At 33.0% G+C, this 23,939-nt stretch overlaps 2 protein-coding genes across 3 annotated transcripts; one reads left to right on the top strand and one right to left on the bottom strand.

The window, feature by feature from the left end:
• The first annotated feature begins 49 nt into the window (after positions 1 to 49).
• Positions 50 to 19,639, top strand: Ncc69 (sodium chloride cotransporter 69). The gene is made up of 18 exons (XM_070293693.1): positions 50 to 620; positions 6,714 to 7,176; positions 13,758 to 13,917; positions 13,994 to 14,089; positions 14,687 to 14,878; positions 14,999 to 15,175; positions 15,293 to 15,432; positions 15,655 to 15,954; positions 16,155 to 16,380; positions 16,460 to 16,581; positions 16,690 to 16,825; positions 16,938 to 17,149; positions 17,234 to 17,475; positions 17,644 to 17,789; positions 17,876 to 18,200; positions 18,273 to 18,427; positions 18,520 to 18,628; positions 18,703 to 19,639. The coding sequence occupies exons 2-18, from the start codon at positions 6,913 to 6,915 to the stop codon at positions 18,836 to 18,838; spliced, it is 3,138 nt and encodes a 1,045-aa protein (XP_070149794.1). The 5' UTR covers positions 50 to 620; positions 6,714 to 6,912; the 3' UTR covers positions 18,839 to 19,639.
• LOC138932149 (N(G),N(G)-dimethylarginine dimethylaminohydrolase 1) lies at positions 19,269 to 23,785 on the bottom strand. 2 transcript variants are annotated; one of them, XM_070293715.1, is made up of 6 exons: positions 23,400 to 23,785; positions 23,071 to 23,173; positions 22,857 to 22,954; positions 22,089 to 22,145; positions 21,233 to 21,328; positions 19,269 to 21,045 (listed from the first exon to the last, which is right to left on the bottom strand). In XM_070293715.1, exons 1-6 carry the CDS (start codon positions 23,655 to 23,657, stop codon positions 20,791 to 20,793), a joined length of 867 nt encoding a protein of 288 aa, XP_070149816.1. In that variant the 5' UTR covers positions 23,658 to 23,785; the 3' UTR covers positions 19,269 to 20,790. The 2 variants fall into 2 exon arrangements, with proteins under 2 accessions (XP_070149816.1, XP_070149823.1); XM_070293722.1 differs by lacking the exon at positions 22,089 to 22,145 and having other exon boundaries at positions 19,270 to 21,045; positions 23,400 to 23,783.
• Positions 23,786 to 23,939: the final 154 nt, after the last annotated feature.

Below are 23,939 nucleotides of genomic sequence, written 5' to 3'. Positions count from 1 at the left end.
ATAATTATATAAATCTATTTAGCATTAGTTATTGTATTTACAGATTGCATAAATAGCAAAAGTTATTTTCGTATTCAAAAAAGGAAAGGAATGAAGCAGTTTCAATTGCAGGAGGTGCAATATATACATGACACAATACTGCGTTGCATTGGTGCGTATGCCGGTTGCCGGCCACGCGCGCTTACGCTTCGAAGCGGGTCGAGCGTATACGAGACTCATAAGTAAAAGGGGATTTGTGCCACGGTCCGTCAGTAGGAATCGGGATTTCGTGTGGTTTAGACGTGCTAGTCCGGAGCGTGCTTCAAATCTCGCAGTCATAGTGCGCGACACGAGTAGCACGTGTTCGCGACGTCTGACATACAGAGATATACTCAACACGTGTCTATCGCTAGAGAAACAGGAGAAATTCGTGAAAAAGGATCTGTCAGTCCGCTTTTCTCGTCATTTCGACGCGATGATGGCTCTTTCGAAAAGTTCGTTGTTAGGATAAAGTACACCACGTGCGACAGATCTATGGTGCGAGAGGTTATGGGAAAATCAAGATTCTAATCTCGTTTGGATATCCCGCGCGCTTATAGAACGTGTGTTCAACGAACGAAAAGGTCAACAGTCAAAAACGCGTGAGTTTTTTTTCACCGCTTGTTTAACGTCAAGTATTCAACCTTCTGGTTCTTATCTCGTAAACATGCGACAGAAGTATCAGAATTTGTTTTCTTCATTCTTTCTCTTCGCGGATTTTACGTTAGCAAGGGTCACGAGTTCACAAACGACGAAGAGGACGGGAACGACCGGTCTCCGACAGCCGCGTTTAGCGGCTTCGAGAATGCGCTCTCCCTGATTTCGCGAGGGTGGGCGCGTTGTCTGCGGCCAAACGAGCCGGTCGCGTGCGAGAGCAGGGACGGATTTAAAAACATCTACGGAGATCTTTCACATAAGACGAATCTCTGTAGCTCTCGCTCTATATTTTAATCAATTTTTCATTTTTTTTTTTTTTTAAATCGCGGTATAATGTAGACAATTTTTTCCACGACTAGATTTATCATTTCTTATCAGTATCCGTTCCTAGATGTACGAAAAATCACCGTCTACACATGCATCTTCCATCTCTTTTGAAATTAGTAGAATAATGATGCTAATAAATGACATAATTTGCGAAAAGTTCTCTTAGTAAGAGAAAATATCTTGTATTGAATTTTAAAGGATTGAAAAAACTGCGCTGTTGGATATATATTATTTTTTGATTATTGTCTACGTATTGTCTGATGCAAAAATTAAAAAAAAAAATAACGATGGATTTTAGCCTTGCACCGGCCCTGCATGGAAATGTTCGCATTCGCAATAAAGGCCGCGGCACCGTTCGCGGCATCGGTCGGCGTTGCTAAGCCGTCAGTTTTTAAATGTTCATTCGTCTCTTCTGCAACCTCTGTTCCACGAGATGATCTCGCGCAGTGATTCTTTGTCTCTTATATTTTGTTTGGTCTCTTTCGATTTTTATTTGGCATGATTTTAAGAAAAATATCAATTTTTTTCCTTTCAACGAGGAGAACCTTTTTGCACTGTACATTTTATCTTATTATTATCAATTTTCATTTAAAATATGTTGAGGAGAAATATAAAATGAAATAAAATATTTAATGCGATTGACATGCTAATTTTTTTTTTTTTTTTTTAAAGCAGCAACAATTCCGAGAAACGATATTCTCTCTGATTGTTTTTCCCGTAGATCATTCTGATGTTACAGAAGAGATCTGTGGGTCTTGTTCCGCGAAACTGTCTTCGTAAATTTCAATCGGCGTTTCGCGCCTTCCGAACAAATTAAAGAAAAAAAATGATATATAAAGAGTAAAATGATTTCGAATACGATCTTCGAGTAAAGAGGCCAAATCTGAGGAGCAAAGCGAAAGCTTGTCAAATCGCTTTACGAAATAAAATATGCACTCGGCCTTCTTTTATAAGATGGAATTGACGACAATGCCGAGCGAAAGGTCGTAAAATTACTACGTAGAATAGGATACTATTTTTTATTAGAGGCAATATCCAAGATGCTTACCTTCGGCGAAACGAATGGTGATAAACTCGAATCGATAGATTGTTATACAGATCTATCTTAATGGCACGTCATCTTTCATGTCCATATACGCATCCTTGGATTAGCATTGCGCGTTTAGAACTAAATATGGCTACTCTAACAGAGTTACATCTACCTCCGGTAAAGTTATATTTTATGATGTTTTATTAACACCTTTCGCATAATTCATGTTCGGCGTATATTTTCTTCGTTATATTTATTTATAGAAATGCGACGGATTATTACTAATCAATTAGTCTTAACAGATTACTAGAATTCGTCACAACTTTTTTTTTTTTTTATTTACGATAGTATAAATTTAAGAGAGAAGAATTACAGAAGATGAATTTTATATAGAATTTTTGAATAAAAATATGATTTATAACAAGTTAATTTCAATTATAGGACATTTTTAAATTATTAGAATTATTCCAGAATATTTTAAACACACACATATAAATTTCATATAGATGTTTTACGATAGGAATTCGATCAGCTGATGCGAAGGAAGAAAGCGTAAAAAGTAACAGCCGCAAATAGAACGGATGAATCCCTCGAGTTCCTTAAACGTCTATATTTTTTTCTCTTTTTCTCCCTCTTCTTCTACAAAATAATTGTAGTATTCCTCAAATCTTAATAATTTCCAAAGCCGATTATACATCACCGGTGTAATTAAGCCTCCCGAGATTAGCTCTTATCAATAGTAGAACCGCATGTTGATTTCTGATTTCGCATGCTTGATTTAGGCAATCACACTGAATTATGTAATAAAAATAGTAATTTTTACTATAGATTTAAAATTATTATTTTCTTTCAAATTATTTTGCAAACTTGTAGCATATAGTGCTTAATGATTTTATGATGTAAATAATTTCTTGTATTAAAAGTTAAAATATTCTGTATCTCGTGTTTTAGCATTAATATAGATTACTGGCTCTTGTAATATTATTAATAAATCGCAATATTGTCGAACGTATTTTATGGCATACTATATAAAAGGCAGATAGGAATAAATTCGTCAATGTCTCTCTTGATTTTGATGATGGTCAAGCCTCCCGGATAATGATCGCAACGCTTCGCTGATCGCAATGAGAGAACACACTTTTTTTTTCGTAAAAAAAAAAGTGTAGGCAGGCGTGCATCATGCATTTAACGAAAGCCACGTAGCTGTTATCGAGAGGCCGTATTCGTCTGAAAGTTTATAATTTCAATTGCATTATAAATGATTATTTTACTTGCAGATCACGGCTAAGAATAGGACAGCACTAGCATATGTTACGTTATCATCTTTCTCGAGAATGATATAGAATATTAGTTTCATCGCAGGATGTGCTAGGAATTTGTGTACAAATTGTTTAAATAGCGATTGGTTAAATTATACTAATGTGATTAGGATAAAATTATCGAATAACTGTAGATTGCAAGTTGATGCGCTTTATTTTATAAATCTTTTTCTGAGAATTGTTTTTTACAGGTAAAAAGCAACTCTCAGAATATCATCATGTTTCTGTGAATATTGGCTTAAAATTCCAGTTCAGAGAAGCCGATATATTTTATGTGATTTAACATTGCATAATATATATGCGTTCAGTTTGAGGTCGCTTCACACAAACTGGTTTATTCAAATTCGCAACGAGTGCGATGGCAAATTCAGAAGGAGAGTGTGTGATTCCAAGCGGTTTAATAAAGATTCCCGTCAATTAAATATGGATTTAAATCCGAATGTAAACCGGTTTAAACTACTCTTCAGCGCATTTACATTTTAAACTTTTCGCACACATCTACCAAATAGAAATTAATTATCAACGCATATTATTAAATGATATTTTTTCCGTTAGAAAAGTATACTAAAATTAAGATTAGGAAAATAATATCAGAAACAATATAATTATATATTATTAACTAATTAATGCTCTTTTAAGAATTTCTTTTAAGAAACGTTAGATATGTATAAATATGTTCATTCCACTAGATCTTATTCTTATTGTCAAATTATCTATAATATTGCACTGAAACTTATATTGTTGAACATCTCTCCGATTAACTCGTTACTCAGGAATCTGAGAATATTAGATATTCTTCGCGCATCATCAATTTTAAGACGACGACGACGATAATTTGAAATCATGTCGCTATTTGAAAATGACGGATGCGACTCATAATGTATTCGGATATTATGACACTAGCGATTGGCATATTTTATCATTAATTGTCTGCGATTGTGAAAATATGCTGATGTAATAATTTTGTCACGTTTGCGTTTCGTGAGAGAATTATTTTTTTAATTTTTTTTTTTTTTTTTTTTTTTTTTTGGGATGATCATCCGACTCTGAATCGCCGAAATCTTTTATACGACCATGAATTTTATTTTTGCATATCATGTTTTATTTCGGGCCTGCAGCATAGAAACTAAAATCAATTAATTGTGAACGACATTTTAAGATATTGTACATCAGAAAAAGATTGGGTTATTCTTTTAAATGATTCTTCGAATGCAGTCGATATCCAATAGAAGAATTTATTTTCTGAAAGAGAGAAAAATTATTACCTTTTTGAGGCTTTGAGTTTCAGCCACAAAATTTTAATATTTTTCGTATCAGATAATATACATTAGATACAAATTGTAGGTTCGCGTTTTTTTTTTTTCACCCTCATCGAAGTCCATCTTTGCACGGTGCATCGCAATGTTGCAATTGATGCAATACACTGAATAAATCGCCTAACTGTCGACGATTTATCTCGTCGCTTGCGTCTTGCGGGCGCCGCGATAGTCTTAAAAAAGCTTCTCCCGGCAATATTTCGCATCCGCTTGTTCAACACGGCGGCATCAATAAAGCATCAATAAAGAGGCGCCATCGGCGAAGGCGCAAACACTTCGATCTTGCATATGAACTTTTTAAAGACCATACCGTTTATTTAGCTGCTAATTAACATATTTGCATTCACGGCTAGCGCGATGCGAATAATCACGCGATTGTCATAATGGAGGAGTTTAACATTGAGATCGCGTCAGTTTTTTTTATGAAATTTACGCGATTTAAATTGAGATGCTACATCGGCAGTCTGTCGAATTAATTAGACACACTCGCATATAGCCGTCGATTGACACACGTGGTATGTTATCGTTTGTATTACATATTATATTAATCGATATCTTCAGCAAATTTCGTGACGGTAAGATTTATAGCGAATAAGAAATCGCGAATAATATATATATATTTTTTATATAAAGATATAAAAGTTATTAAAACTGTCACAAATAATGAATATAATTTAGCTAACGGCATAATTAACAATGTAAATGCTTCATCATAATTATAATTCTAGGAATGAATATCTATCAGAATTCGTTCAAAATAACTTATATATCGTTCAGAATAACGTATCTATCCAGAGAGTGCATAAACCGTAGATCCTTTTGTGACGATAAATTACTGACTTATAGTAATTTGTCGTAATTACAGTAACAATGATTCGATAAAACTCCGACTGTCGGGGCCGGAAATCGCTGTCACACGCGTGTTTCCACGTGGAAATACGAGGCGATGTGTCACGGAAAATAGTGCGTTAAAAGACCCGGTTTGTTCGATAATTAAATAAACTCGTGCATTAACCCACCAGGGACTAGAGATAATCGTGTAGAATTTACGATGTTAAATGGCGAGAGTAATTTTATAATTGGCACACCCACCCGATGCTTGTTATTTAATTATTGTGAAGTGGACAAGGTCAACGCGAAGAGGTTCGCTTTGTGGCTTTTCACCTTGAACCCTGTGAGACTTTAATCTCGAACTTCATACAGGTTTTTTTAAAAAAGGAAAATTGTCGGGATAATATAAATATCAATTTCCATCAATAATAAATTAATTTTTATTGATAATATATATTGTTAAAGAATTGATAATATTAGTTGTGATTTTTCGATTGATTTTTACATGATACATTCAACTTGTTTTATGTAAATAACTTTATCTTATATAAAATCGGGACTGTGTGCTAAAATCGGTAAATCGACAATTCAGTATTTTATCAGAAATTCCTCATTCGTTATCACATTGGCAAAATCTCTACGCTTTCATTATTTCTCATGTTGAGATATTTCAGTCGAACTTTGAACTCGCAATTATAGACGTAATATAAATAATAAAAACATAAACATTCCGCGAGTTACAAAGTATATTTGATTAAGCCTAATCAAAACATTACGTCAAATCGAATAAACTGCCAGCTCTAATCTTTAGCAGAAGCATAGTACTCTATTTTTAATTTGCAATCCTCGCAATCACATATGGAAACAAATTTGACATATTAATTTACAACAATATATGAATATTGCTCATTCACAACTATGCTATTTTATAATTAATAATTAGAATATTTTCAAATAATGAATATTTAATTAATATTTAAAATACATACTGTAAAATTATTGTTTCAATATTATAAGAATAAAAATCCATAAAATTTAGAATGTCTTTTACATAAAAACGCTAGAAAAGGAGCTAGTATATTTTTAAAATGAAATAAAATATATCTCAAATATTTCTTAAAATTATTTTGTAAGTTAAAAAAAATGTGTCTAGATTTAGAAAAATCTGAAAAAAGAAAGGATTAAATGTAACATTGAAATAACGATTGTCGACAGGTAATCACGACCGGTGTTATCGGGCAACCGCCTTGACGAATCAATAAATTCCCGAAGAGGAAACTGCAGAGAAATTAGATTGCTGTTTGAACGACTATTGTACGTGCGATCAATCGGGCCGTTGAATCGCAGTGCGTTTTTCAATCACATCAGAAGGAAAGGAACAAGAACACGCGAAGAAGACGAAATTAACAAAAATATGGCACACGAAAACGGAATAAACGGCGATACCGATTCGGAGATAATGGAGCTAAATCCTAGGAGAACCAGATTTCACGTAAATCGGGTCGACAGTCTTGAAGGTCGGGCCAGTCTCCTTGGCGAGCAAGAGACCAAAAAGTCCCTCAGGCACATGACCAGGGAGGCCTTGCCCAGACTAGACAATTACAGGAATATCATGAGCATCCAGGCGGCTCACAGGCCTTCGTTGGACGAGTTGCACAATCCCACTCTTCTCAACAAGGTAAGACTTTAATGGTTTCTCTGAAGGCAATATTGTCCGCGAGTTAAACAGCTTTCCATCATAGTTAATAAAATATGTTTGAACTGCTTGACGAAAGTCTTTGGTATAAAAGAAAATTTGAGATAAAATTAATATATTTTTTAGCTAGATTAAATTCATAAATTACAAATATAATTTCTCAGTTTTATTCGAATAATTCTGCACGATATTGCATTTGTAGTGGAAATTTAAAATTAATTTTATCATTTTTTTTTTTAATTTGACGAAGAAAATATGCAATTTAAATACTATACAATGAAGAGTGGTAGCGCTAGTTGTTAAAATTGTATTTATGATAGATCAAGTTTATTTCTACACGAAGAAGAGAAAGATTTGAGAATTTCATACAAGACGTTACAGCATAAAATGATTACGATATCAGAGAATTTTATTTATAACGTCTCGTAATTCTCTGATAAAATATTTTATACGATAATCCAAGCGTATCGTAACAAAGTTTACATACGCAATGTAACATGTTAATATTTTACATGATTATATTATAATGAAGCGATAAACCCAAACCCTATATTGATAAAGAGTGACACATTACGAGGAAAATCCATGGACAATGTACTACATCTGTCTATTGTTCGGTCATTAATTCGTCTAAAATCGATATTTTTTTTTTTTAGATATGAATATTTCATGGTGTAATAAATAAAATTCGCTTGGTAAAGATATAAGTATCGAATTGCATAATGAATTTCTCGGAAGGATCGTCCGCGATTACGAAACTAGAAATATAAGAAAATCGTAAATCTGAAAAAACGATGCGATGTAAAGGGCAAATGTATGTATATAGGGGTATCAGATAAATATTAATTTATCAATACACGCCGGATGTATGGTATCCTTGACGATACTCTTACGTGTCAGACACATCGCGCGTATGCTGACATTCACCGACTTTTCGAATTTTTCACTCTTATCTGTTTCATTCTCTTTTTTTGTTCGGTAGAATTAATATCTAAAATTAACCGGTCCCGTATGTGCGGGCTGTAATCTGGTACATACCGCGAAAGTTTCTGGAATAGACACGTGCTCTAAAAAAATGATTCAGAAAAGCGTAGCAATATCAGAGTACCAACAAAGAATTTTTCGCATAATCCTTTACGTGTGATTTTTTTCAGAAAACTTAATCCGAAGCTTTACTGTAGAATTATTTAAATTCGAAAGAGAAATAAAAAAGATTAAATATAAAATAAACATATGTATATATATATATATTTTTTTTCCAGTTTATTAATTACTCAGATATATAACTTCTTCAAATAAAATAATTTTATTTCTTTATATATGATCGTGATTGAAATTATACCAGGAAACTTTTCTTCTTCATGAATCACTGATATATATATATATTCCTTTTTTTTTGTCATAGCGTATATAATGTGTAAATAGAGCAGCACGAGCGCGCATTTTTTTCGAGAATTTCCAGCACGACATACGGTATTAATTAGGTTCGCGCGAACAACTCATAAATCATCGCACGATTACGAGATTGTTAATTGTGCAATTAATCCGCGCTTGAATGCAAGTTTGGCGCCGAGGTTTCGTCTCGCAGTGACGTCGCTTTTGTTCACAAGCGGAAAACTTTTCGGTTTACATATCTATCTTTTCGTTCACAAAAGAGCTGAAAGCATAATGTCATGCCAACGTGGCTGCGTTCGGCGTGCACGCTTTTAGCGCTAAAAGCATGCTCCCCGAACGCAGCCCGTTGGAATCTTTATTGTCTTACGTGACAATCCGTTTACGTCGACACAACTTTACGGCACAACGTGGTACCGTTATCAAACGGCGTAACACTGCAACGTGACGTTAAATATTTGCAATGACTAATTTCGAGCACATGTAGTTTGTACTTTTAATAATATTGTTTTAGGTACAGATACGACACACCGATATTGCACTAATTGCAATGTTGCACAATGATAACTAAATTCAAATAAATTTATTTTGATATTAATTATGTATATAATTTTTTTTTTTTTTTTATCAGTCATTATTATTCCAGATTTTTTTCATAAGCATTTATATTGTATATACGCATTATTCAGGCGTGGATATCCTTGGATATACCTCAAATACGAAGGTCTCGCCGAGTTTTTCTATAATGCTCGATTTCATTTTCATTGTGCAATACCCATAAAAAATTATGTTTGCTCAGCAACTAAAGTTTCTTCTTTGCAAAAATCGGCGAAGAATAATGATTGACTTGACGTTTATAAATATTCATACTTTGTAATTCGGCTGCACACATTACATACATGCACTAGTTTTAAATTTCAAAAACTATATTTTCATCTTTTAACATAATTATAACTTACACTTTTTCAAGAGTGCAATTTTGCACGATTCGTAGAAAATATACGAGATTGCTCGGTACAAAAATTTCAATCGAATAGAAAAGCGACGAAAAAGTATTTGTCTCAATACTTTGTAAATTTTATACGACACATCGTAAGACAATTTAGATAGCTCGTGTGAAAGGAAACTCCCTCTCTCACGGCTCTCAGAGAAAGGGGATAAAATTGTACAGCCGGGACGGTGGCCGTTTACACATGAAGGAAAGACGCGATCACGAAGAGAGAATTCATATACATTTAAATAAATTTAGAAAAAGCGTCACGTAAATCGTTCACGCGTATCCTGTATAGATATCGACGGAACGCTTCGTACAAATAAGTTACGAAATCAATCAGAAAATATTAGTAAATGCAAAAATGACATCTTGCAAAATATCTCAAATTCAATGGAAGATCTAAACATTTTTTCTTATAAAAAATATATTTTAATTATATCTGAAAGATACTAGAAATTACGATAGTGTAATTATTAGAAATAACGAATAAAAAATATATATATTAATGTAATTAGAAAACGGCGAAGAGAAATTTGAATTTCGAATATACCAATGTAAACAGTAGAAAAGAAAAGGATAAATTGTACATATCACAATAATACACTTGTGACGTAACGCGAGATACGTATAGAAAGCGTTACGTTCAATGCGTAAAGCTGAATTATCTATACAACAGATGTTGCGCCGTTAGTCATGCTTCATTAATGCGAGTGAGGAAATTTTTTCAGAGAAGAATTACACACAATATATACGCATATGAAATCACGCGACCCGTCGCGGCAACCGTTGGGTCAAAGTGAAGACCCTCACGTTCACTCGGACAATTAAAGTCCATCGTTTGAAATGATGACAAATATCCCCAGAGGGATCTCATCAGCTCATACGCATTGTTAAGACAGGGCGTAGTTCTTAACCGAGAAATCAATCCCCTTCCAGAAATGTGATCACACGGGAGATCACACGGATCCGTTTGTCCTATGCTACGTTGATAGATATCATAATTAAACAAACGAATATATATGTCACGAGTTCTACAGTCATAACTAAACTGTTGATAATTGACATTTCTCTTACATGTGACATCGTCATGTGATGCAATTTTTTGGGTCACGTTGATGCCGTTAATTGACTTTAATTAATGAGTCTCTCTTTTTTAGATTACAAGCTCTGTGTAATATAAATAAAAAAGTCAATTAACCCACGTCAAGTGCGATTATTACATTGAACTTAAGTATTGATTGCTTTCAGAAGTAATGGGATGAATTTAACAGATTTGAAAGAAAGTTTATTTGCGAATATCTCGCATAAAGAAACGTGACTCTTCGATACCGATCTGACGTAAATTAAACTAAATAGAGAGCTCTGAATGCAAATTATGATATTTATAATTTTCCCCGTTTACATTTATCGTTCAACTTTGATCGATATCGATAATTATATCTCGTATTTAACGCCAAAGACGAAATACGCAAATAGTTTTATCTTTATTTGAATATCGTTCACCCTTATTTGCACGCAAGATTGATTCTTAATACGCTTTTATTTAATACGATATCGTGATATGCATATTGATTCTGCGTGTCGTAAAAAAAATACCTGATCAAATCCCGTGACTCGTCATTATAAATAGTTTCCGGAATTGTGCCTATAATTATATTGATGAATAAGCAAACATTAAAATTTTCAATGACTATATGTTTCGCATGCATGATCGCGATCAATTGCCGATTTAAATCAAATCGATCACACGAAGGACACGGAGACAGAGTCCTAGTTTCCAAAATAGAAAGAAAGCGCACATATGTTTTCCAATTCCAAACATGTGAAAGATCTGTTTAACACAAAATGTACAAAAAAAATATAATTATATTACATTCTTATTTTTGGATATTTGTTAAACACGTAAGGAATCTTGCAAAAATATAGAATAAAAATAAGAATATAAATACATAATAATTACGTTATCGTGTCGAAAAAAAAATATGCCTAGTAGGTTTTTCTTTTACTTCTCTGCGACCCACATGATTTTGCGAACGACAGATTCAATTGCACGATATGGCGGTATCAATGGGGTCAGTAAAACGCGTGCCCCGAATAAATCATGGGTCCCTGGAGGATAGGCGTATTATTCGTATTTGTTCGTAGTGAAGGATACAAACACATATGAGAGAGAACACGTGAAAGGAGATTTATTTATATAGAAGGTCTTTATTCTTTCCTATGTCATACACTGTCGTAATCAACTTACGCTCCTTGTGTGCGACATGCGCGTTTGTACATACGTATATAAATACGAAAGGTTTGATTTAATATCATATTTCTTTTTAATTTTTTTATAGGGTTTTTTTACAAGTTTTTTTTTATAGAAAGAAAAAAGATCGTATATTGTTGATTATTTTTGATTTTATAACATAATAAATAGGGTCCAATTAAAGGAAGGATACATGATTACATTATATTTTATTATGATTACATAATAAAAAATTATAAGATTTAGCGCATCAAATACAGAAGACAAATTATCGCGAGATTGTTTTTGTGAAAATGTGCAAGAATAATTTTGCAAGTATACTAGAATTTATACATATATAAGATAAAATATTCAAGTATGTAACATCGTATGGAAAATTGCGGGTTGAAATAATCATTTGTCCGAGAGAGACTTATAAAACGTTCGAGAAAGCTTACAATCCAATCAAAATCGAATTGAAAGCAATTGATCAAACATCCAATTCTCGTTATTAAATAATTACTCATCTCCTGATGTAAATTATACGTAAATATTTCTTCTCGTTGCATTTATTTCAATTTGCTCACATTGACATTTTAAAAGCTTCGATCTAATTATTCTTTCTTTTTAAAGACTTCCGTAAATATTTCAACAAAGTCGTCCGGGAATAATTAATCATCATGATATGTCAATATCGCTCAAATATTGTCACAAGACAATGTTTTTCGAGAGAATACATGGAGGCTTAAAGACTCATATTTCTCAGACATTGTTATACAAGAACGTATCCAATTTTTTTTATCAAACGATTGTCGTTCATGCGTGCAATTCGCGAAAAATTTCTCATCGAGAAGCGTCGTAGCGGATGTGAGGCTTGGTTACGTAAATCGTTAAGACTTCATTGGCCGAGTGGCGACCCTTCCTATAGAGACCTCCAGAATTACCTTCAATGCCTTCGATAACCGTCTTTAAATCTCAATACATCATCAAATTAATCTCGTTAATCGCGAGATGAGGCGCGAGATCGCGTAAACGTACGCGGTCCATTAGGTGACATCTAAACGTCGCCGTCTCGTCATCTGCGAGAAATCGTTTTGATCCGTTCAGAGCGTCGACCTTGAAGGCTCTCCGTACGTCAATTACCCATCGGATTGATGAAGACATCCCGACGACACGGTGGAGCATAATTTCTCGCGTAATTACAAGCAGACCGCGTCCATAATCTTTATGGGCGCGATTACGCGATTTGCATGGAAGAACAATCAATTCTCGATGGCACATGAGATTGTGGCATTTCGAGAAAATCTCAACTCGAGACCTCCTGAAGAGACCCCATCAATCTCTTTTCTTCTCTCTTTTTATTTTCATCTCAAGTTAAAATCTCGCATAGTTACACGTCCTTGCGATGCACACGTGTGACAATCTGTAAGTTGCTGACGATGTAGGAATACAAAATGCGATTAATTGCAGATACGGCGCCAAGAATACAGTAAATGTCATTTTCTTGAAATTAAATGAAAATTACATGAAAATGAAATTAAAGAAAATCGGAGAAAAAAAGAATTAAATAAAAATGTAAAAATGATAATAAAATAAAAAATAATAAATATGAAAATTTCATTAGGTGAAAATTAAATCGAATGAAGGATATATGTATATATCACGGAGTCATATAAAATATTACTGTAAAATTCTATATATACTATTCATGAAATTATATATTATGATAAAATATATGAATATTTATATTTCGAAATAAATAAATATTACTTATAAAAAAGTAATTCGTATTCATATTTATTATAATCTTCTTTTAGTATAAAAATTATCACATTTCTTTCGAAGCGCCGATTTTATCAACTTGCTACAATTTTTTAACGACACGGTTTTAGGAATGAAATTGTTCCTCAACGAATCGGTTTATCGAAATAATTATTTTTTTTGCAGGGTCCAGGATCGCACACGTTAACTGTTCCGCAAGTAAAATCCGCGGCGTCCGGAGTAAAATTTGGATGGATTCAAGGAGTGCTTATGCGATGTCTTCTCAACATCTGGGGAGTGATGCTCTTCCTGCGACTCTCCTGGGTTATAGCGCAGACCGGAATAGGTGGGTGCTCTGTCATCGAATCATTCTTCGATTAATTGAATTCTTAGAGATTTTAACGTCGTCAGTGTCATTCCAGGTCAAGGTATTTTATTGATTCTCACGACGACAGCAGTCACGACAATCACATCCTTGTCGATGTCAGCAATCAGCACGAATGGTCTCATCAAAGGAGGTATGTAATATGCAATAGAAATATCGAGCATATAGAAAATAAAAAAAAGATGCTAACAAGATGCTGTTATAATTTGATTATATGATACCAAAAATTAAAGGGACATATATTTTAAAAACTATGTATATGTATATATATATAATTCTGGATTGAGACAACTAAATCAATTTAATTGTTGCGATATCTTTTTTATCATTCAATAAGATGAAAGAATTTATGTATATTTTATCTCATATCGGAATAATTACGCGCAAAAAATTGATACATATAAAAATATCATTCTTTACTGAATTATGTTATAATATATATTTCTATAATATTTTACTGCTCATATATCAGTTACAACAAAATCAGGACTCTTGAATATAAGTTTCCCAAGAATGTACAAGAAGAATAAAAGATGATTAAAGCCAATGATCGTCCTCTTATTAATTCGTTTATACGATCGATAATGTAATATATTCCGGGCTAATTAATACTTTCATAATTGTGTGCACATATGTAAACCGTTTCAATGAATTGTTATAAGTCGATACGACGGTAACTAGCATGATTGATCAAAGCTTACACATCACTTTTCATGTTGTTTCTTTTCAGGTGGAACATATTACATGATTTCCAGATCATTGGGACCCGAGTTTGGAGGCTCCATAGGTCTTATATTTTCTTTGGCGAATGCTGTCGCTTGTTCCATGTACGTGGTCGGATTTTGTGAGAGTTTAGTGGATTGTCTTGGTTCCTTCAACCTCTGTATAGTCGATTGTGCGACTACAGATATTAGGATTATAGGTTTGTAAGCGCGCTTTAAAAGTTTGATAGAGGATTCACATTTTAATAATGATCCCGTTTTTAATTCACGCTTTAAAATCATATCGAGCGCGATGCAAATAACACGCGTTATATTTTTAGGCTGTATAACAATAGTTGTACTTCTAATAATCGTGATAATCGGTTTGGAATGGGAAGCAAAGGCACAAGTATTCTTGCTAATAATCCTCCTTTTGGCTATCGGCGATTTTATGATCGGCACCTTCATCGGTCCCAAAAGCGAGGAGGAGAGAGCTAAAGGATTTATCGGATACAACGGTAATCTCCCATTAATATTCCTTATGGTATACTTTCCCTCGATGTTTTTATATACACCTCATAATCATAATTAACAAGTATGGGTATCAATTTAAAAGTTTTACTTATGATTTGCAGCCGAACTGTTTAAGGAGAATTTGTATCCGAATTATAGATATAGCGAAGGCGTGGAACATAATTTCTTTTCGGTCTTAGCCATTTTCTTCCCAGCAGCAACAGGTATTCTGGCAGGTGCGAACATATCTGGTGACTTAAAGGTAACTTGATCCTTTCATCTATATATGAGAGAAATATTCAAATGTTGTCAATTCTCGATGCGATTATTGTCTATTTGATTATTCATCAGTTAAATAAAAGAGCGATGAAGAAACTTGCGCTATGTTTCTTTATCATCGCAATTAATCGCAGAAATCAGCGAGAATCTTACACGTGACGCGAAACTTCCGCGCAGTTTCGGAATTTTATTTTGTATTCGACAGGATCCGCAAACGGCAATACCGAAAGGCACTCTACTAGCGATTATATTAACATCGCTGTCATATCTTATGATGGCGATCATGGTCGGGAGTACCGTTATGCGAGATGCATCCGGCAACGTTACTGATTTATGGTCGACGTATACTTCTTCTTCGGTGCTATCAATACTTAACGCAAACAATAGTACTGCGATCGAAAATGATACGGTTATCATTGAGTATGCCAATCGCACTTGGAGTAAATACCAAACGGCTTTTAACTGTACAGAAGGATGCAGTTACGGCACTCATAACAGTTTCGAGGTGCTTATATAATAATTATTAATGAAATTCGAATAAAATTATTCCCTGAAGATTTTAATTAGATCAAAATATGAAATTAACTATTTGCTAAAATATTAGTTGTATTGATAATATATTATTGATATTTAAAAATTTATGAATAACAATTACCAATTACCGAAAAATAAAATTGAATGTAAAAATAAGTGAATGTATTATAGGTGATTCAACTAGTTTCCGCTTTCGGTCCTATCATCTATGCCGGTTGTTTTGCGGCTACAATTTCAAGTGCCTTAGCATCGTTAGTCTCAGCACCGAAAGTATTCCAAGCGCTTTGTCTTGATAAGCTGTATCCGGGAATTGTGTGGTTTAGTGGAGAAAAAGACAAGGAACCGATTCGCGGTTATTTACTCACTTTTGTCATTGCTGTCGGTTTCATCTTGATCGGTAAACAATAAAAAGATTCTATAATTTAACCGAGATATTTGTTTCTTTCAAAAATATGTGTAATTCGATTTCTTTTCAGGTGAATTGAACGCGATCGCGCCGCTTATTTCGAACTTCTTTTTGGCAGCTTATACTCTCATTAATTTCAGTACCTTTCACGCTTCTCTTGCTAAGCCAATCGGATGGCGGCCAACTTTCAAGGTATAATATCATAAAAATATACATATCTCTGCGGCGTTATTTTATTTTTATATATTTTATATCTTTTCGCATTATTTCTATTTGATAATAATTTTTGTTATTTTCTAGTATTACAACATGTGGCTTAGTCTTGCTGGCGCTATTCTTTGCGTTTCTGTGATGTTCCTGATCTCATGGTGGACGGCTCTAATAACGTTATGCGTAGTTTTAGCGCTATATTTAATAGTCTCATATAGAAAGCCTGGTAATTTCAATAAAAATTAATTTTTATTTAAGCATTGATTAAAAAGCAAAAAAGATTATGTAACGCGTTTTATTGTGTGACGTACGTTCTTCTCGACGAATATATATTATAGATGTAAATTGGGGTTCAACCACACAAGCCCAAACTTACAATAACGCGTTGACCGCTGTGCAACAATTGGACCGAGTAGAAGAGCACGTGAAAAATTATAGACCGCAACTCTTGGTTCTCACTGGCGCGCCAAATATGAGATCTTCGCTCGTCGATTTCGCTCATCATATCACCAAACATCAAAGTTTATTTATTTGTGGCCATATTGTCGAGGTACCCATCGTTGGTTTCTATTTGATTTAAATTATTCACGCGATAGAATGTGTGTCATAACACATTCATGTTCGTGTATTTCAGACACCTATATCGTACAAGACGCGCAATAGCATGGTGCAGAACTGTTCTTCCTGGCTTAGAGCGAACAAAATCAAGGCGTTTTACTCCCTAGTGGACGGCGCAAGCTTCCAAGATGGTGCTACTTCGCTTCTACAAGCTGCCGGACTCGGGAAAATGAGACCCAATATTCTGTTAATGGGTTATAAGCAAGATTGGGCCACTTGTCCCCAAAATAATTTGAATATGTATTTCAACATTATGCAGTAAGTCGCTGTGTTTTCGTATATAGTCTTGTGTCATATCTTAATCAATTGTAATTTCGTAGAAGCTCTAATTTTGATAATCTTTCTCTCTTTTTTTCTTTCTTTATTAGTCCTCCGACAAAATATATGCTACGTTACATTCTCATTTTCTCTGTTTGTATCTTGCAGCAAAGCTCTGGATATGCACATAGCAGTCGCACTTCTTCGGCTTCAGGAAGGTTTGGATTACAGCGCGGTCGGAGATATCGAGGAGCAAAAGAGACTCATGCCTACATCAATACCAGGCAATCAAAGTTTCTCGCAGCTTAGCCAAGGTTCTTGAGAAATTACATATTTTCTTATCTTTTTAATCATTTCCCTTTTTTTCTAAGAAATGATGATTGAATGATAATCATTGCAGCTAGTAGTGTATCTGATATATCAATGCCTGGCAGTCCCACGCCAAGACGTTCGAAAACCATTAACGAATATCCCAATCCTTCCTCCGAGGAGCAGCGTGAAAATCGATCAAATATAATGCCAATCACGAATATACTTAATGTAGTAACGAAGTTCCAACGGAAGCATAAGAAAGGTACTATCGACGTGTGGTGGCTGTATGATGACGGTGGCTTGACGCTTCTCTTGCCCTACATTATTAGCACGAGGCGTAATTGGTCTAATAGCAAATTAAGGGTATTTGCGCTCGCCAATAAAAATTCTGAATTAGAATACGAGCAAAGAAAGTAAGCATTTTTTTTAGCGATAGTTTTGACGGAAAATAATGTTTTCGATAATTAATATTCATTTTTTCGCAGCGTGGCAAGTCTCCTATCAAAATTTCGGATAGACTATTCCGCATTGAAAGTCATACCAGATATTTCAAAACCGGCACAAACCAGTACAAAGACATTCTTCGATTCATTAATAGCTGGCTTCCAGGAATCAACTGATTCGAAAAATTCGGATGACGGTATTAAGTCGTTTCTCTCTTTATGAGTTTATTCTATAAATAACAATTCTATAAATACTGGCTATATATTAAACACAACTTTTTCGTTTCAGATGTTATTAAAGATTCGGAACTTATAGCAATGAAAGAAAAAACCAACAGACATCTACGTTTGCGTGAATTATTACTTGAAAATTCCATGGAAGCAAACTTAGTCGTTATGTAAGTATTTACATCGCATACTTTGTTATGTATTTGGATAGATTTCAATTAATATTTGTACTGTATTTGTATAGGACACTTCCAATGCCTAGGAAAGGTGCTGTGTCAGCGCCTCTTTACATGGCATGGCTAGAGACGCTTACGCGTGATATGCCACCATTTTTATTAGTACGGGGTAACCACACATCAGTTTTAACGTTTTACTCATAATAATTGACGAAAGATTTACATGTAAAAATAGATTCTCGCAGCTGGTGACAATCGCAGTATTATAAGAAAAAAGAAAGACTTAATCATCTGTATATACAGAGGAAATTGATTTGATTATCACAGAAATTTAAAGTCATACATATATAATGCTAATGATATATGCTTTAGTTTATTATTGCTTTCATCATTATTGTGAGAAAATGCAAGTGAACTGTTATTGAAGAATATGTGCCCATCATAAATAATCTCTCATAGATATTTGTGTCACATCTTTTTAAATGACTAGGATATTCTTTTATCCCCCAAAAATTCCGACAAAGTCTGATTGTAAAGAGATTAATTATGCTTTATAAACTAAACGATGATAAAAATGTGACAAATATAATCTGTAACATTATTTATTTGTTCATCATGCAACTTTTTTGTGTGCGCCTTATCTTAAATAACTTAAATTTTTGAAATGAATATTTTTTTTTTAATTTTTAAGGGGAATATGTTTTGTAATTGGTAATTTATTGGTAATTTTAAAAAATTGCTTTTTATTATAGTCTATATATTCAAAAAACTCAATTTTTGTAAAAAGTTTTATATCCCTATGTATAACATATGTGAATTTATAGATTTTTGACAATCTTTATGTATAATACAGAATATAAATTATAATAGATTCTGTAAATATCATACAACTGACTGGATTAAAGATTTGCCTATTTTTATATGTGTTGTTTTATAATCTTGATATAATGTTTTAAAAGCACTATATATATATTGTATCATGGAAAATAATATAAAAAATAAATGCCGATATTTCTTTTCTTTAAACACAGAGTGAACACATACACAAGTTGTAAAGCATTATATATATAAGATCACCTAATCTCATTATTATTGTGTACATTGTGTACAAAATACTATAAGTTGTCATAGCAAACATTTCATATTTTTTTTAACCATAAATACGATATAAAATCGGTGATATCGCGATTTAAGGATGATTGAAATATATTGCGTAGTGTCTCAAATGTGTATTAAATTTTAAACAGAAATTTTATATGTCGATTTTTGTGCTTAAACTTTTAATTATGTAACTTTGATAAACATGATTTCACAGTAACAACTATTATGCTTTTACATATCGATAACTTTGCGATATATTATTAGGTGATAGATATATATATTTATTTAAATGTTTTAATGTGAACACGTTTCAGACTAGTTGCAGATATGTTGCAGGAGTCAGAATACTGATAATTTACGTTATCCTTCTTAATTGTGTAAATTTTTCATATTATAAATAATCTATCATTAATTTCGATTCGATTCTATGCTATAATAAGAATCAATATTCCAACCCCTCATCTCTATATATAAAATTGGATTTGTGCCATATTATAGTATGTGCCATACTTGTATTCATATTGAGGACTATGAGATATAAATGTATTATAGTATATTTTTTTAGGATATCGTAGAAGGAAAAGCTGCACGAAACAAACAATAAATAGAGCAAAAAATACTTAGGAAATTATTGAAGAATGTATATAAAAAAACAAAAAGTTTAAATAAATGGCAAGTGTAGTTTTTTTGCTAAAAGCATAGATATAAAATATAACTTAATATAAAATCTGAATATATTACATTTCTACTCTAAATATATAAAAATTGTGTATATATATGTGTATATATATTAATAATCTCTTCAAATACTAAATCTCTTTCTCTCATAAGAAATACTAAGAATGATACAGTAACTCTTTAAATTAGTTAAAAAATATTTATCAGAATGTTGGAATGACGTATCGTCATTGTATGTCATGCATTGCATCGTGTTTCGTCGCAGACTCGACGAGAAAAGAGAATTTGGTTTTACGTTTTGTGTACACGGATAACACTGGCGATGTATGTAGCTTGCGATTAGAAATCGCGGAATATATCTCATTTTCTTTTCCCGTTTAAATGCTACGAATATGTCGCGGTCTGCGCACTAATAAACAACAGGACGACAACCCGGAACTAACCTTTGCCAATTCAGACAAACGCAGTGATCTAGTGGGGAACTCTACTTTCTCAGCGAAAACCTTACTCGATTGCGGGATCTCGTCCTCCGACCGATGAATGAGCGTGCCGTTCACATACAGCACATTAGCAGCTGCGTCTTCGGGCACGGTCAATGTTTGGTAACTGTATGTTGCCTCTCGTTCGATTCTCTATATTTTGAATCAAGAGAGATAAGCATCGTAATTTTTTTATATACTGAGTCATTAGTCTCAGAAAAAACCTTGTTCCAAATTTGTAGAAAGAGTATAATATTTGTTATATGAATTTAAAAGTTTTGGGATAATATCTCGTGTAAAATAATTTTTTAACATTTTACATTAATATATAAAGATTAACCTTGAGAACTTCTTGAGATTCCTTTCCAGCTCCTACACATATAACATCTGGACCAGCCATTGTAACTAGTGATTTCAAGCGTTTGGATTCAGCCACCTAAGCAGAAGATCACCATGAGTTACTATCTCAAAAATTATGATGGGAGATAATCATTAAAGTATTGCAATGTATTGCGTAATCAATGTGTAATTTTACCATATTTCATACATTACATATTCTTAAGAATTGTCAACACCATCTGAATAAACTGAAAATAATTATTATATTCAGTTTTGTAAACTACTTATTAATAAACTATTTGATGAATCAAAATTTTTTTTTTTAATGCAATTTTTTATTAAACTCTAAATATATTTTATATGTATATTTATAAAAATGTTATGTTTATTATAACACGATTTTTTTAATGCATTATTGTAGTATAATAATTCTTAATGTATCAGCAAATTATGCACAGTGTTTTATGTAATAAAAAAAGCAAATGTGTATAATCTAAAAATTGCATACACTAGATTTATACTCAATTATATAATATCTGTACAATGATAATAGAAACAAAATGAGAAATGCCCTTAAATATTTCATTTAAAATTAAATGAAATTGTATGCATGCTAAGGTGAGTGAATAAGTTTGCAATATTGTTCAAGTGCACAGCTCAAGTGCTAAGCAGGTATCTATGTAACCTGTTTTATTCCTAAAGCAATTTATAAAAATCTGAAATAATTTCATATAAAAAGAATAATCTTTAAAATAAGTGCAAGTTTGCATTTATAGTTTGTGAAGTTATTTACTTTCTTTTATTTTTCTTTTTATAATTAATAAAATATTAAGAATCACAGTTTAGTGCACCCAAACCTGAAGAGGAGCTGAGGTAAGATTCTCCACTATCACCTCTTCACCACCATCACCCACCTTAAATGAACATTAGAAAAATAGGTGAGTGAATATGATATTTTTTCTATCGAGGTTCAAAGCAAGTCTAAAAGGCACATATTGCTATATGTTCTATAAACAAAACATATAATATGCTATAAAAAAAAAATTACATAAAATTATTGTTACTACTAAATTGAAACATGCATCTATGTATATTGTTAATATACAGGATGTTTCATTCTAAATGTGATCAACTTCAAGAATAAATCTAGTACTGAAAGACAAGGAAAAAAAAGTTGATTAGTAAATATAACTGCATTTCAATACTGATTTAATTTTTGAAGCAATTTATAATAATCATGAAACATTCCACATACATACATACATATAATGAAGATGCAAGATGTAAATGCTTTCAAAAATGGAAATAGGAATTATATTACGAAGTAATACAAAATGTAGATTTGATTAATCTTGTAAATTAATATTGCATGAAAAAATGTGAATATAAAAGATTTATAAATAAAAGATATCTTTTCTTTTATTAATATTTTGACCCACATTTATATTAATTTTTATGCATAAAGCCATATATATACTCGATACATGATTGATTAGTAAATTATGGGAAGAATGTGATTGTTTTATGTAAAATTATAAATAAAATATATAAAATATTAATAATTTCCAAATATCGCATAATATACATATATTAAATTGTAAGCTTTACAGAATTGTATTACTGACCTTAATAGGTACACATGGATATTCTGGAAACGCTGCAGCAACTGCTCGTGCTCCCGCTTCATTTGTAAAGTGAGAAAGCCCAACAAAAAATTCTCTACCTGTAATAAGACACTTATTTATATATTAGCAAATGAGAAACTTCAAAATATTTTCAATATTTACAAGTCGGATATAAGTATTTAGCCATATATTTAATATAAAGTGTAGAATTTACCAGTGAAGAGGACATCTCCTCCGTCCAAGCGAGCATTCTTGTCACTTATTTCTATAAGCGGTATTTCTAATTCTTTCTTCAAAACAGCTCTGATGATATCAAGCTGAAAAATAGCTATAATTCAGATAGGAACGATAATTAAGTCAACTTTATTTTAAAATATGTGATTATTATTACTAACATCATTATTATTAACAACACAATATATTTTATTAATTTTTTTCAACATTCATAGTCATACGTTATTAATGTTTCAATTGTCAACGAGGTACCAATTCGAATCTTATGTATATATATATAAAATAAAGGATCTAAATAATAATATATACCTCTTTGAGACGTGATGGTTCGCTCGGTCGGGCGATCAAGGCGATGCCGTTACAGACGACGGCGATGTCCTCGACAAAAACGCAAAGCGGCGAATTTTCGTCAGGCGGCATCTCGACGACGTCAACATCTAGCTCGCGCAGGAGCTGCGCCAGGGCCAGGTGTTGCGTCCTAGCTTCGTCCAATGTCACCTCGCCCCGTGTGCGCAGCGACAACGGGATCCTGCACAGGATTGCGTGCGTGTACCGGTGCAGCGGCATGCTCGTATAGATATATTATTTTCGTCAACGAGCAAACGCGCGGAAAAGCGACGCACGGCTAGAATTTGACGTTTGACGTTTGATGCGAAATGACGGCGGCGGTCAGGCCCGGCAATCGCGATCTGCTAGGAATACCCGTTTAGGGTGCGTTCAAAAATACTACTCATAGGATAGAGTAGCATTGAATTGACCAATCAGGACAAAGAAATCTTAGTTCCTTTTATCCTAATTCAATCTGATCGATACACATAGTCTATATTGTATTACTTCTATGGCGTAAGA

This window comes from Polyergus mexicanus, unplaced genomic scaffold (assembly GCF_030449975.1).
Source record: "Polyergus mexicanus isolate NDT 795.1 unplaced genomic scaffold, iyPolMexi1.0 SCAF_1, whole genome shotgun sequence".
Classification (NCBI taxonomy): domain Eukaryota; kingdom Metazoa; phylum Arthropoda; class Insecta; order Hymenoptera; family Formicidae; genus Polyergus; species Polyergus mexicanus.
Note: the sequence above shows the minus strand (reverse complement) of the source record. Positions and strands in the feature narration are given on the sequence as shown.